We start from the raw sequence: 13,292 nt of genomic DNA, 5'->3' as shown, positions 1-13,292 counted from the left end.
CTGCCTTTTGGATCCTATTGTTCTAGGACCAATCAGACTGCTGCAGTTTGGATCCTATTCAACTCAGTACATAACAGCCTCCTTTTTCTCTAACCTGTACCTGCCCAACAGATCTCTTCGGTGCAGCCTGACTTTAATATTTGATCATTTTCTCTTCCCTTAGCTGCCACTAAAGGGAGCTGGATTCGCAAAGCAAATAAAGTTCACACTTTTTAAATGTGCAGTTGCTGTGCAATCAGAAAGCCTGGTAAAATCAAGCTCCAAAAAATACATGGAAAACGATAGTATTATGTATTTGGGGTGGGGTGCCTGACTCTCCTAAATTCCCGGATCCAGGAATGCTAATCATGTTTAGCATTTTTGATAGATAGATTTAATATATTATTTTCTCTCTCCAGGATAACAGAATATAGTTTGGTGAAAAAAGAACTGGCACTGCTATACCAGTGGCTAATGGTGATTTCAATTCATATATATTTGATGGGCCTATCAAAAAACATGAGTCTGCTGAAAGAAAAAAACAGCTTATGTAAGAGTTAAGGATAAAGTATGATATCCCCCATGAAATTCAATAAAACACTTTGCTGTGAAATTTAAACATATTTATAAAATCAGCAAGTCCTTCTTTGAAATTTCTTAACATATGCAACCAATTAGTTGTATCTAAATGGCATGTTCCTAAAGGAGAAATAAACCATGAAATTACTGAAGTATCCAGTTGAGGCAGGGAAGAAGGAAAGCAAACTTTTGAATTATATTCATTGTCATTTATTGATAGAAATATCAATACAATTTAAACAAGCATGATTCTTTTGACTATATAATAACATCATCTGTTTTAACACCTGGTTTTTCCATGTAGCAATATAATAAGCCCCATTATTTTTTCATGCTGTACCTGTCATTTTCAACTGAAGCTGAAATATCTGCGATAGTCTGTGTTATAATGATATTCAAAGTTGTTGATACATTATTTAATTTTTTTGCAGAGGAAAGTCGCAAAGGTATAGCTGTATAATTGACAAGCCCTAGTGCTATGAATCTACCAGGGCTATGATTTTTGGTTTGGGTGAAAGAGGACTTAGGTGCAAATCTCAGACAAGCCTCAGCTTGGTGGGAGAAGATGGATGCACCGGACTCTCTTAAGAAGAAGGTGGCTTTAAAAAATGATTAGGCAAATTCATGGAGGAGAGGCCTGTGAATGGGCACTTCCAGACTGTCACTATTCTCAGGTGGGATTCGATCACATACTGGCAAATTCAGGTCACATGGTGAAAGTTGATTTGGAAGTCTTGCACAACATACCTGCTTCCTCAAAAGATCAAACCTTTTGCAATAAGGAAAGTGATCGGGAATGCAGTGGTGTAGCGTGGGGGGTGCAGGGGGGGCCAGCCGCACCGGGCGCAACATCTGGGGGTTAGGATTAGGGGGTGCAAATCCACGGGTTAGGGGGCACAAATCCATGGGTTAGGGGGTTCAAATCCACGGGTTAGGGGGCGCAAATTACTTGCCTTGCCCCGGGTGCTGACAACCCACGCTACGCCACTGCGGGAATGGCCTGGAAAGTGTGCAGTGACACTTGCTTTGAGGTAACAACATCTAAGCTTCCTTCAAATTAATAATAATAAATCAGAATGAATGCTCATTAAATAGCTAACGATGCCTAATCTCCCTACGAATAGATCAGAATGAATGTTCAATAAACAGGTTCTCTGGAAGCACCCAGGGACTACAAAGCAGAATACCTAAAGAAAACCTTCACCACAGAGACAGCATAAATACCATTTGCTGGAAAGGCAGCAGTCCTCTGTGACCTGAGGGTGGGTTTTCCAGAGGTATCTGAGACACTGTTGAAAACCAAATTCTGGACTAAATGGACTTTTGATCTCCTCTAGTAGGGATCTTCTTATGCCCTCAATGTAAGTAGCAGCATAACTTTGATAAAGAGCACTATGTCGTACAGAGTAAATGAATATCAAAATAATAATTCTGTGCATTTATAATAGCCAAGCATGTAGAGCAGATTTCTTTGTGCATTGCACACAGTAGCGTGCAAACAGTGCGCCAACAAGAGCACATTTTCATGTTCAGGTGTCAAAGATTTGTGCTTCCATTTTGATTTTTTTAACCCTCGGGTATAAAAATGTCAAACTGTCCACATTTAGATTTGAGTATGTACTTAAGAAAAGGCCCTTCTTTCTTTTCTTACTTCTGCAAGGTGAAGTATCACGTAGGCAGAACATATGCACATGGAAAGATACAGGTAATGATGTTGTAGAACTGGCGGAACTAGTTGAAACTGAAGAAAATCCCGACAAAAATAGCAAAGATGGCAAGGACTTTCAGCAGGTATGTGAGGAAACTTCCAGAGTCTTCCACCACTCGGATTCTTGTGGGCTTCACTGTGCGCTCCCACTGGGTCATGATGGCGTTTCTGGCCCCGTCCCACTTCCCTGGTCCACTCAGGCGGAATTGGTAGGCAGAGCAGGGGCCAAAGAAGATCTTCAGGGCCAGTTCTGGATCTTGGAGAAGGAGGGCTGGCACACTCGGTTTTATGCCAATGTAGGAAGCAAGTTGATCCATGTATACAAGGCAATCTGTTTTCAAAACCTCGTCAAAGGACAAGCCAAACCTAAACGAAACAATATACAAGGGGAAATGCGGAGGAGTGAAATGGTTTGAAGCTGAACATAAGACAAGTGTGGACAAGCCCTTGCGCTTGTTGTGTGTTCGTTGGTTTTGCCTTTCTCCCACCCAACTGCACAGCAGCTGTAAGGTAAAAGGCAAAGGACCCCTGGACGTTTAAGTCCAGTCAAAGGCGACTATGGGGTTGCAGTGCTCATCTCCCTTTCAGGCCAAGGGAGCCAGCGTTTGTCCACAGTCAGCTTTCCGGCTCATGTGGCCAGCAGGACTAAACCGCTTCTGGTGCAGCAGAACACCGTGACAGAAACCAAAGTGTGCGGAAACACTGTTTACCTTCCTGCTGCAGCAGTACCTATTTTTCTACTTGCACTGGTGTGCTTTCGAACTGCTAGGTTGGCAGGAGCTGGGACAGAGCAACGGGAGCTCACCCCGTCGCAGGGATTCAAACCACCAACCTTCTGATTGGCAAGCCCAAGAGGCTCAGTGGTTTACACCACAGCGCCAGTCTCCAGCTCACAGCAGCTGTAGCTGGGTCTGTTACAGAGGCTTTGTCAAACATGCCTTTAGCTGTGGCACATTGGCAGACATTCACATAGTTACGTCTGTAATGTGAAAATCTCCACCCCCTGTTTTCTAAAGATCAAGCATCAGCTGAAGGCACAAGAACATCTCAGGCTTTCTTTCTGATCAGCTGGCATCCCTCATGCACCTCCATCCGACCAATGAAGATAAATAATAATAATAATAATTTATACCCCACCCATCTGGCTGGGTTTCTCCAGCCACTCTGGGCGGCTTCCAAGAGAATATTAATATACAATAACCTATTAAACATTAAAAGCTTCCCTAAACAGGGCTGCCTTCAGATGTCTTCTAAAAGTCTGGTAGTTGTTCTTCTCTTTGACATCTGGTGGGAGGGCGCTCCACAGGGAGGGCGCCACTACCGAGAAGGCCCTCTGCCTGGTTCCCTGTAACTTGGCTTCTCGCAGCGAGGGGACCCCCAGAAGGCCCTTGGCACTGGACCTCAGTGTCCGGGCTCAACGTTGTCAGGTCATATGTAGGAGCTTACCAGTTGAGCTTGTTTTTCTTCTTTTCGTTGACCTCCTCCATCATTTCAGTCACTGGAGGCAACTTACACAAGCCTAGAAGACAGGAAGGATTTTTCAGTGAGTCACCTTTTTTTGAGGTTCATCAAAAGGGACTTTCTTTTTGCAGGGGGGTGAAAACTGAGCATGTGCCTTCCAAGCAGAAGTACAGGCTGTCCAATTGTTAGTAGCATCCATTTCTGCCTGGTGTGAGACGAAACAGGGTTTCAAACACAACACATTGCATGTGTGAGAGACCCCTTCACATAGAGACAATCGTGGTATTGTCCACCGATGAGGTGAGAATCCTGGTTAGCCTCGAAGCTGGGCTAGGAAAACTAGTCTATTTCCCTCAGAATGCTTCAAAGAAGGTTCCAGATTCACCCCCAAGCATCTCCATTGGTCCATTTAGATCAGCATTATCAACACCAACCTTCGCCTACTGGGTGCTCTCCGGAGGTTTTGGACTATACCTCCCATCAACCCCCAGCCAGCAACTGGAAGGCACCCACTTGGCAAAGGTTGGTGTTGATGATGCTGAACTAAAGGGACCAATGCTTTGGTCCAACATAAGGTGGCTTTCAATTGCCCTATGAAAGTAGGGGGTTTTTTTTAGCGAAACAGTGCTCTTATTACACAAAGCATCTGGAGCATGGGTAGGCAAACTAAGTCCCAGAGGCCAGATCCAGCCCAATTGCCTTCTAAATCCGGCCCGCGGATGGTCCAGGAATCAGCGTGTTTTGACATGAGTAGAATGTGTCCTTTTATTTAAAATGCATCTCTGGGTTATTTGTGGGGCATAGGAATTCGTTCATTTTTCATTCAAAATATAGTCCGGCCCCCCACAAGGTCTGAGGGACACTGTACTGGCCCCCTGCTGAAAAAGTTTGCTGACCCCTGAGGAGGGAGCAGCAGCTTGGTGGAGGCTGCACTAAAACAAGTTGAAGATTATTGCCCTAATCTACATTATGGAAGGGACGCAGGTGGCGTTGTAGGTTAAACCACAGAGCCTAGGACTTGCCGATCAGAAGGTCGGCGGTTTGAATCCCCGTGATGGGGTGAGCTCCTGTTGCTCGGTCCCTGCTCCTGCCAACCTAGCAATTCGAAAGCACGTCAAAGTGCAAGTAGATAAATAGGTACCGCTCCGGCGGGAAGGTAAATGGCGTTTCCGTGCGCTGCTCTGGTTTCGCCAGAAGTGGCTTAGTCATGCTGGCCACATGACCCGGAAGCTGTCTGCGGACAAATGCCGGCTCCCTTGGCCTATAGAGAGAGATGAGTGCCGCAACCCCAGAGTCGGTCACAACTGGACCTAATGGTCAGGGGTCCCTTTACCTTTACCTTACATTATGGAACTCTCATTGCAGTAGAGTGAGGCATTCTGTGAATTTTGAGGAATAATATGTGCTTTAATAAAAACTAAAGAGAGAGAGAGAAGGATACATGATGCAGCCCCCTTGCTGAAGCTCAGCAGATCCGGGTCTAAAGTCTGTACAGTAATGAAGTAATTTTACTTTATTGACAGTACAGTCAATAAAGTAATATTACTACCATCACCACCAATAACAGCCTTTGGTGTCCCTGAGCTCTGCTGAGCTGCAGTACTTCTCTCTAGCCCTCTTGAGTGGTGGGTCATTCTTCTGCCTGCAAGGTAGGGCTTATCCACACTTATCTTTCTTCTGGGCTTTCCAGGAGTGGTCTGTGTCTGAGCGCTCTTCGTTTTCTCGCCCCAGAGCTTTCCCTGCGAAAACCCGCTCTTTACCGCTAAATGGGAGCAAATGGCAATCTGCAGAAAACCTGAATAGATGTTTGTTTGTTCTGATCGAGTGTTTAAAAGCAGGTTTTCCTGGGGAAATTGGCTAGGAAGAAGAAGAGGAGGAGGAGGAGGAGGAGGAGGAGGAGAAGGAGGAGGAGGAGGAGGAGGAGAAGGAGGAGGAGGAGAAGGAGGAGGAGGAGGAGGAGGAGGAGGAGGAGGAGGAGGAGGAGAAGGAGAAGGAGAAGGAGAAGAAGAAGAAGAAGTAGAAGTAGTGGTGGTGGTGCTTGGAGAGGCATCCCCAACCTTTGGCCCTCCAGATGTTTTGGACTACAATTCCCATCACCCCTGACCACTGGTCCTGTTAGCTAGGGATCATGGGAGTTGTAGTCCAAAACATCTGGAGGGCCAAAGGTTGGGGATGCCTGTGCTTGGATATGGGGCTTTAAAGCCCAAACCAGTGCCTAGAAAGAGCTGGGCAAAAGCTAAGGTGGCACAGCACAAACCTGTGCCCTTCAAGTTTCTTGGCCTAAAATCCTCATCCCCTCTGGCCATTGGCTATGCTACTTAGGGTCAATGAGAGGGCGAGTCCAACAACATCTGGAGGGCCACAGGTCCCTCCTACCCATGGCACCGAGAGTAACTGCCTGGTCCAGATGACAGGTTGAGCTTCCCTAGGATTTCCACACACATCCAAGCACCCCCTGGCCTCCTAGGGTGCTGGTATCTCCCCCTTCCTACCTTTAAAGATGCGTGTGACCCAGCGCGCTTGAGTTTCCACAACAGGCATCACCGCCCCAAATGGCCTGAGGAAGCCGATGAAGGCGAGGGTCGGTTTCTCCAGCCGAGGGGGGAAGATGTATTTGTACAAGGAAGCTTGCTGGTTTTCCACCTTGACAATCGACTCGTCGATGAAAGGGAAAGAAGCTTTGTATCCCGTGGCGAAGACGACGACGTCCACTTCTTCTGCCCCAGGAGCGTTCACAAACACAACGGCGTTTTCTCTGAACTCCTTCACCTCGGGCCTAACAGAGACCTTCCCAGTGATGATGCAAGACGGGAGCTCGTCATTCAAAATGGGCTCTCTCGTCACCGTCCTACAGGGAGGAGGAAGAATGGGAAAGATTGCCAAATAAGGAAGCTGCAGACAAAAGAGAGAGGTTCAGCGTCTTGTTGCCAGTGCTTTGATTCTAGGGGGAAAAGGTGCTGGTACTGCATACCTTTGAGTACCCCCAGAAAAAAGCCCTGGTTGTTGCCATGCTGGTTTTACAAAATGTGAGGCAAAGAGAGGTACCCCCCCCCATTATTCGCTTTCCTTCTCTGCCCTTCATTTTATTACAACCCCTTCGGCAACCAAATGCTCCTGGGAAGCCCATAAGCATCATATAAGGACGACCACCCATCACCTGTTGTCTCCTGCACCTGTTGTTCAAAGCTACACTGTGCTTGAACCTGGAGGTTCCATGTACCTCTCGTGGCCAATAGCTCATCCTCCAGGAATGTGGCAGACAAGCTAGAAGCCATCACCACAACTTGTGGCCAGAGGTGGAGTGGGGGCCATGGGAGCGGGGCGAGCTGCCCAGGGGGCGAGAAGCTCATGGAGTGGAGCGAGCCACCCATGGTGGGCTGCTCCCTGGGCGGGGGGTGGGGAGCAGGGCAGCTTTGCCAGCAGCCTTCCTCCCTTCCTTTTGTCTGACTTCCTTAGGGCCCGGGACCTCTAAACTATGGTTATTCATGGACCTTAAGGTCCTCTGCAGGGCATATCAGGAGAGGAGGTCCCGTAGAGTTCTTAGAAAATGCTTTTGGTTACGTTTTGTTTTTTGGGGAGGAATATACTGTACAGTGGTGCCTCGCAAGATGAAAAGAATCCATTCTGTGATTCTCTTCGTCTAGCGGGTTTTTTCGCCTTGCGAAGCAAGCCCATTGAAGGATTAGCGGATTAGCGCTATTAGCACTATTAGCGGCTTTTAGAGGCTTTTAGTGGCTTATCTGCTGATCGGATCAGCTGATAAGCGGCTTAGCGCTATTAGCACTATTAGCGGCTTTTAGCTGCTTTTAGCGGCTTATCTGCTGATTGGATCAGCTGATAAGCGGCTTAGCGGCTTAGAAAAAGGGGGGAGGGGGGAAAACCCGCAGGAACTCGCAAGACATTGTCGTCTTGTGAAGCAAGCCCATAGGAGATTCGTTTTGCGAAGCACCTCCAAAACGGAAAACTCTTTCGTCTAGCGAGTTTTCCGTCTTGCGAGGCATTCGTCTTGCGGGACACCACTGTATTTCTGTTTCTTTCCCACTTTCAAACCTGTGTTGATGCCACGTACTTGTCCTTTGGAATTAAGCCATAGTTTGCGTGGTTAAACCACTGGCTCACTCGGTTTTCAATCAGCCATCCTGTGAAGCGCCCGGGGAGGATGTTTCGAACAATGTTCATAAAACGGGTTAGGAACACCATGTCCCATGGGTAGCCATTGTCAAAGACACGGCTTATCACCCAAGCACCTCTTTCTGTGCTGAGCATCACCTAGAAAGAAACAGCCTGGTATAGTTTATGGAGCAGACCCAGTTTTTTTAAAAAAGGAAGTTTGGTACTTAGAGCAAGGAGCAAGGGAGATGTCAGAAGAGGAAATTACTGATGTTCGTGCCCCAAGCCTGAAACAGGCATCTATCCAGCAAATGACAACCAGCAATGCTTCCTTTCTGGTATAATAATAATAATAATAATAATAATAATAATAATAATAATAATAATAATAATAATAATAATAATATGCCCCGCCCATCTGGCTGGCTCCCAACACAATATTAAAAACATGATAAAACATCAAACATTTAAAATTTCCCGATATAGGGAACATTTAGATGTTTTCTAAAAGTCAGATAGTTGTTTATTTCCTTGACATCTGATGGGAGGGCGTTCCACAGGGCAGGCACCACTACTGAGAAGGCCCTCTGCCTGGTTCCCTATAACCTCACTTCTTGCAGTAAGGGAACCGCCAGAAGACCCTCTGCACTGGACCTTGGTGTCCGGGCTGAACAATGGAGGTGGAGACGCTCCTTCAGGTATACTGGACCGAGGCCATTTAGGGCTTTAAAGGTCAGCACCAACACTTTGAATTGTGCTCGGAAATGTACTGGGAGCCAATGCAGGTCTCTCAGGACCGGTGTTATATGGTCTCGGCGGCCACTCCCAGTCACCAGTCTAGCTTCCGCATTCTGCATTAATTGCAGTTTCCATGTCACCTTCAAAGAGCGCATAGAGCGCATTGCAGTAGTGCAAGCAGGAGATAACTAGAGCACGCACCACTCTGGCAAGACAGTCTGCGGGCAGGTAGAATCTCAGTCTGTGTACCAGATGGAGCTGGTACACACACAAAAAGTGCTCCTACCCTTATCTTGATAAAAGTGCATGGGCACCAAAGCAAAGAGGCAATGGTCCTATGTATCTGTGAGCACTGTCAAAAAAAGCACATTTCCCTCCATTTAAATTGCCCTTCCTTTCCCTTGATGTGAATGATGTGGGAATGATTGTGTTAAATCCGTGATTTAGGTAAATTGCAAAGTGAATAATGTGGCAGAAACAGTACTGCAGTGGAAAGGAAACGATGCTGATTGAGATAAAGGTGAGTTGGAGCAGCAGTCTCTTGCCTTCATCCACCCTTATAAGCTGGATATATATAAAATTCAAAGATAGCCCAAGATCAAAGAGGCCAGACACAGGACCGAAATGTCACTAAATGTGTTGTTATCAACTACTTCAGGGTTTTAGCAAATGTAATACTAAGAGAGATCTTCAGCATGGCCAAGGGGAGCCTTAACCACTCCCAATTCAACCACAATCCCAAAGACACACACACACCCCACAAACACAAAAACTGCTTTATGAAAAAGCTCCCATGGGTGCCAATGAGCGCCGTCCCCCCCCCCAATATTAGCAGCACAAGGGGGCGATTTTAACTTGGATTGTGAAGGTGAACATCTAGCAAGCAAGTCAGGACAAATGCAGGCTGAACGTTCGTTGTCATATAATCTCCTCTGCAAACAAATCGGAAGAAACAGTGATACCCTAACTTTCACATAAACTTTGTGCAAGCAGAAGCAGACGAATGCTGAACAGGCTCCCTATATCTCTGGACGATGGGTCAACAAACTTTCTCAGCAGGGGGCCGGTCCACTGTCCCTCAGACCTTGTGGGGGGCCGGACTATATTTTGGAAAAAAATATGAACCAATTCCTATGCCCTACAAAAAACCCAGAGAGGCATTTTAAATAAATTCTACTCATGTAAAAACACACCGTCCATGGGCCGGATTGAGAAGGTGATTGGGCCGGATCCGGCGCCGGAGCCTTAGTTTGCCTACCCATGCTCTGGACTAACTATGGAAACAAAGTAATATTTACAGTGCCATACCCAACTTTTCCCACTAGGTGGGGCCACCACATCTCCAGATGAGCGTTCAAGCTGTGCTTTCCTTACAGCAATAAAAACTTACATAACCCCGTTGCAAAGCTTACTTGTCTAAAATAAGAGTATTTCATTGTCTGGAAAGTGTTAGCATCAGAAATGTCTAACCTGAAGAAGAACAGCAATTCTGTATTTAAAAGGGTGTGTGTGAAGGTGCCCAGTTTAAAACGTGCAACTGGTCTGAGGGATGCTACCTTTTTTGCTGTCTGAGTTGCTTCCACGGCGATGTCGGTTCCAGAATTCCCCATGCCAATCACAAGGACCGTCTTATCCTTGAAGACCTCTGGGCTTTTGTAGTAGCGGCTGTGGAAATACTGCCCCTTGAACTTGTCTAGACCTGTGTGGAAATGAGGACATATCCCGGCAAATAATAACTGAAACAGCACCTATAATTCAGTCCTCTGCATGTTTGTTCAGAAGTCAACCCCGTGGGTGAAGTTTACTCTCAAGTGCATGTGCCCGTGACCGCAGATTTAATTTAATTTAATTATTTATACCCTGCCCATCCGACTGGATTGCCTCAGCCACTCTGGGCAGCTTCCAGCACATATAAAAACGTTATAAAACGTCAAACATTAAGAACTTCCCGATATAGGGCCACCTTCAGATGTCTTCTAAAAGTTGTGTAGTTCCTTATCTACTTGACATCTGCTGGGAGGGTGTTCCACGGGGCAGGTGCCACTACCAAGAAGGCCCTCTGCCTGGTTCCCTGTAACCTCAGTGAGGTAACCGCCAAAAGGCCCTCAGAGCTGGACCTCAGTGTCCGGGCAGAATGATGGGGGTGGAGACGCTCCTTCAGGTATACTGGGCTGAGGCCATTTAGGGCTTTAAAGGTCAGCACCAACACTTTGAATTGTACCCAGAAACGTACTGGGAGCCAATGTAAGTCTTTCAAAACCGGTGTTATGTGGTCTCAGTGGCCACTCCCAGTCACCAGTCTAGCTGCCACATTCTGGATTAGTTGTAGTTTCTGGGTAACCTTCAAAGGTAGCCCCACATAGAGTGCATTGCAGTAGTCCAAGCAAGAGATAACTAGAGCATGCACCACTCTGGCAAGACAGTCTGCAGGCAGGTAGGGTCTCAGCCTGAGTACCAGATGGAGCTGGTAGACAGCTGCCCTGGATACAGAATTGACCTGCATCTCCATGGACAGCTGTGAGTCCAAAATGACTCCCAGGCTGCGCACCTGGGATTTACGCAGTGCATGTCTAGTGTAAATGTAAAGGGACCCCTGACCATTGGGTCCAGTCATGGCCGACTCTGGGGTTGCGGCGCTCATCTCACTTTATTGGCTGAGGGAGCCGACGTACAGTTTCCGGGTCATGTGGCCAGCACGACTAAGCTGCTTCTGGCAAACCAGAGCAGCGCACGGAAGCACCGTTTACGTTCCCGCTGGAGTGGTACCTATTTATCTACTTGCACTTTGACGTGCTTTCGAACTGCTAGGTTGACAGGAGCAGGGACCGAGCAATGAGAGCTCACCCTGTCGCGGGGATTCGAACCACCGACCTTCTGATCTGCAAGTCCTAGGCTCTGTGGTTTAACCCATAGTGCCACCCGCGTCCCTTATGTCTAGTGTACAAGGTGCTCAATATACATTATTTCTATTACAGCAGAGCCACCCTTGGGCAGAAGGGATGTCCCACACCGTGGATGGCCTTTTCCACACTTGCCTTTTGCCCTGCTCCATGTCCGAGTGCTCCCCCTTCCCTAAGCTTTCCCCCAAAAACCCGCTCTTTAAAGCTAAATTGGAGCAAACTGCAATTCAGGGTTTCCAGAGATTGCTGTCTGCTCCAATTCAACTTTAAAGAGCGGTTTTTTGTGGGGGAAAGGTCCCCTCGTGCTATCATGGAAGCAACATGCTGATTTTCTGCATCCAGGAATCATTTTTGTTGGAGATGGTGCTTCAAAAATCCTGAAATGTAATCAGTCACTTTGAACTGTTGTCCCAAGAGGGACATGCGTGAGTTTGCTTGTATTTATACTTCAAAATATCTCTTTTAGGAAGACAAACACGTCCTTGGACCCTCACATACATGGAAACAATATGAACTTTGCTTTTGCATGTGTTGCTTTTCTTCCTGAACGCATGCAAGAGCTTTTTAAAGCAAGCACTAAACAGAAAGAAACTCCAGATCAGCTATACATTACCAGGGAAAGACTTGAGTGGCACTGAGGGATCAGCAAGATAACCAATGCAAACCATGACAGCATCAAAGATGGCGGATTTCTGTTTCCCATCAGTCTCCGTGACAACATCCCACTGGCCGGTGGCAGAGAAGTCAGGGCACTTCCTTACGCTGATCACGGTACTCTGAAATATTTCAAGGAAAGAACCAATTTCAACGAGAAACTAGTGGACTTGAAAATAAGAACAAGATTTAGGAGTCTGGCTTTACTAAGGCCATGGGCATCTTTTCGAACTAGAGACAAATATGTTTCTCGGATTAAGCAGTGCAGGGTGAAAGACTGGAGTCTTCAACTAAACATCTGGAAGAACCTTCTGACAGTAAGAGCTGTCAAACAGTGGAAGGACTCTCCCTCATTGGAAGTTTTTAAACAGAGGTTAGATGGCGATCTGTTGGAGATCCTTTAGTTGTGATCCCTGCTTTTCAGGGGTCAGACTAGATGAGTCTTTGGGTCACTTCCAACTCTACAATTCTATGATTCGAGCCAGGTTGGTTGCATACCCTAGCAATTTCTCAGACTGAGTTTCAGATGCTTTGGTTTTGAGTTGTAAAAAAACCCAAGAAGAAGAAGAAGAAGAAGAAGAAGAAGAAGAAGAAGAAGAAGAAGAAGAAGAAGAATAGTAGTAGTAGTAGTAGTAGTAGTAGTTTGGATTTGATATCCCGCTTTATCACTACCCGAAGGAGTCTCAAAGCGGCTAATATTCTCCTTTCCCTTCCTCCCCCACAACAAACACTCTGTGAGGTGAGTGAGGCTGAGAGACTTCAGAGAAGTGTGACTAGCCCAAGGTCACCCACCAGCTGTATGTGGAGGAGCAGGGAAGCGAACCCGGTTCACCAGATTACGAATGCACCACCCTTAACCACTACACCACACTGGCTCTCACCAAGGTCCTTACATAGAAATATTCTGAAATGTTAACATGTTAATTTCAGCAGTTCAGGGGGGGTGGGTCTTACCTTGAACTGAATGTGCCTCTGAAGATCAAAATGTTTTGTATACATCCTAAGATATTCCAGGAGCTTGGCGTGTGGTAAAAAGACAGGGAAATCTTCTGGGTATGGAAAGTCAGCAAAAGCCGACATCTCTTTACATGTGTTACTGACCACTGATCTGTAGAGGCTGGCTCTCCCTTCTTCGACATCCTCCTGGGCCACAGAAAAGCACA

At 46.7% G+C, this 13,292-nt stretch overlaps 1 protein-coding gene across 3 annotated transcripts in view; it reads right to left on the bottom strand.

Moving 5' to 3' along the window:
* Positions 1-1,981: 1,981 nt before the first annotated feature.
* Positions 1,982-13,292, bottom strand: part of LOC308587066 (flavin-containing monooxygenase 1-like) — a 38,106-nt gene continuing 26,795 nt past the window's right edge. For all 3 annotated transcript variants that reach the window (XM_081194457.1, XM_081194455.1, XM_081194456.1), the window contains exons 3-9: positions 13,084-13,272; positions 12,089-12,251; positions 10,132-10,274; positions 7,797-7,996; positions 6,220-6,575; positions 3,713-3,785; positions 1,982-2,632 (exon numbers count right to left, since the gene is read on the bottom strand). In XM_081194457.1, coding sequence (XP_081050583.1) covers positions 2,290-2,632; positions 3,713-3,785; positions 6,220-6,575; positions 7,797-7,996; positions 10,132-10,274; positions 12,089-12,251; positions 13,084-13,272 — 1,467 coding nt within the window. In that variant the 3' untranslated portion in view covers positions 1,982-2,289. The remainder of the gene's footprint in view (positions 2,633-3,712; positions 3,786-6,219; positions 6,576-7,796; positions 7,997-10,131; positions 10,275-12,088; positions 12,252-13,083; positions 13,273-13,292) is intronic.

The sequence above is a fragment of the Podarcis bocagei genome (genome assembly GCF_964188305.1).
Source record: "Podarcis bocagei genome assembly, chromosome: 5".
NCBI classification, from domain to species: Eukaryota; Metazoa; Chordata; class Lepidosauria; order Squamata; family Lacertidae; genus Podarcis; species Podarcis bocagei.
The sequence above is the reverse complement of the archived record's forward strand: the minus strand, read 5'-3'. Positions and strand labels throughout refer to the sequence as shown.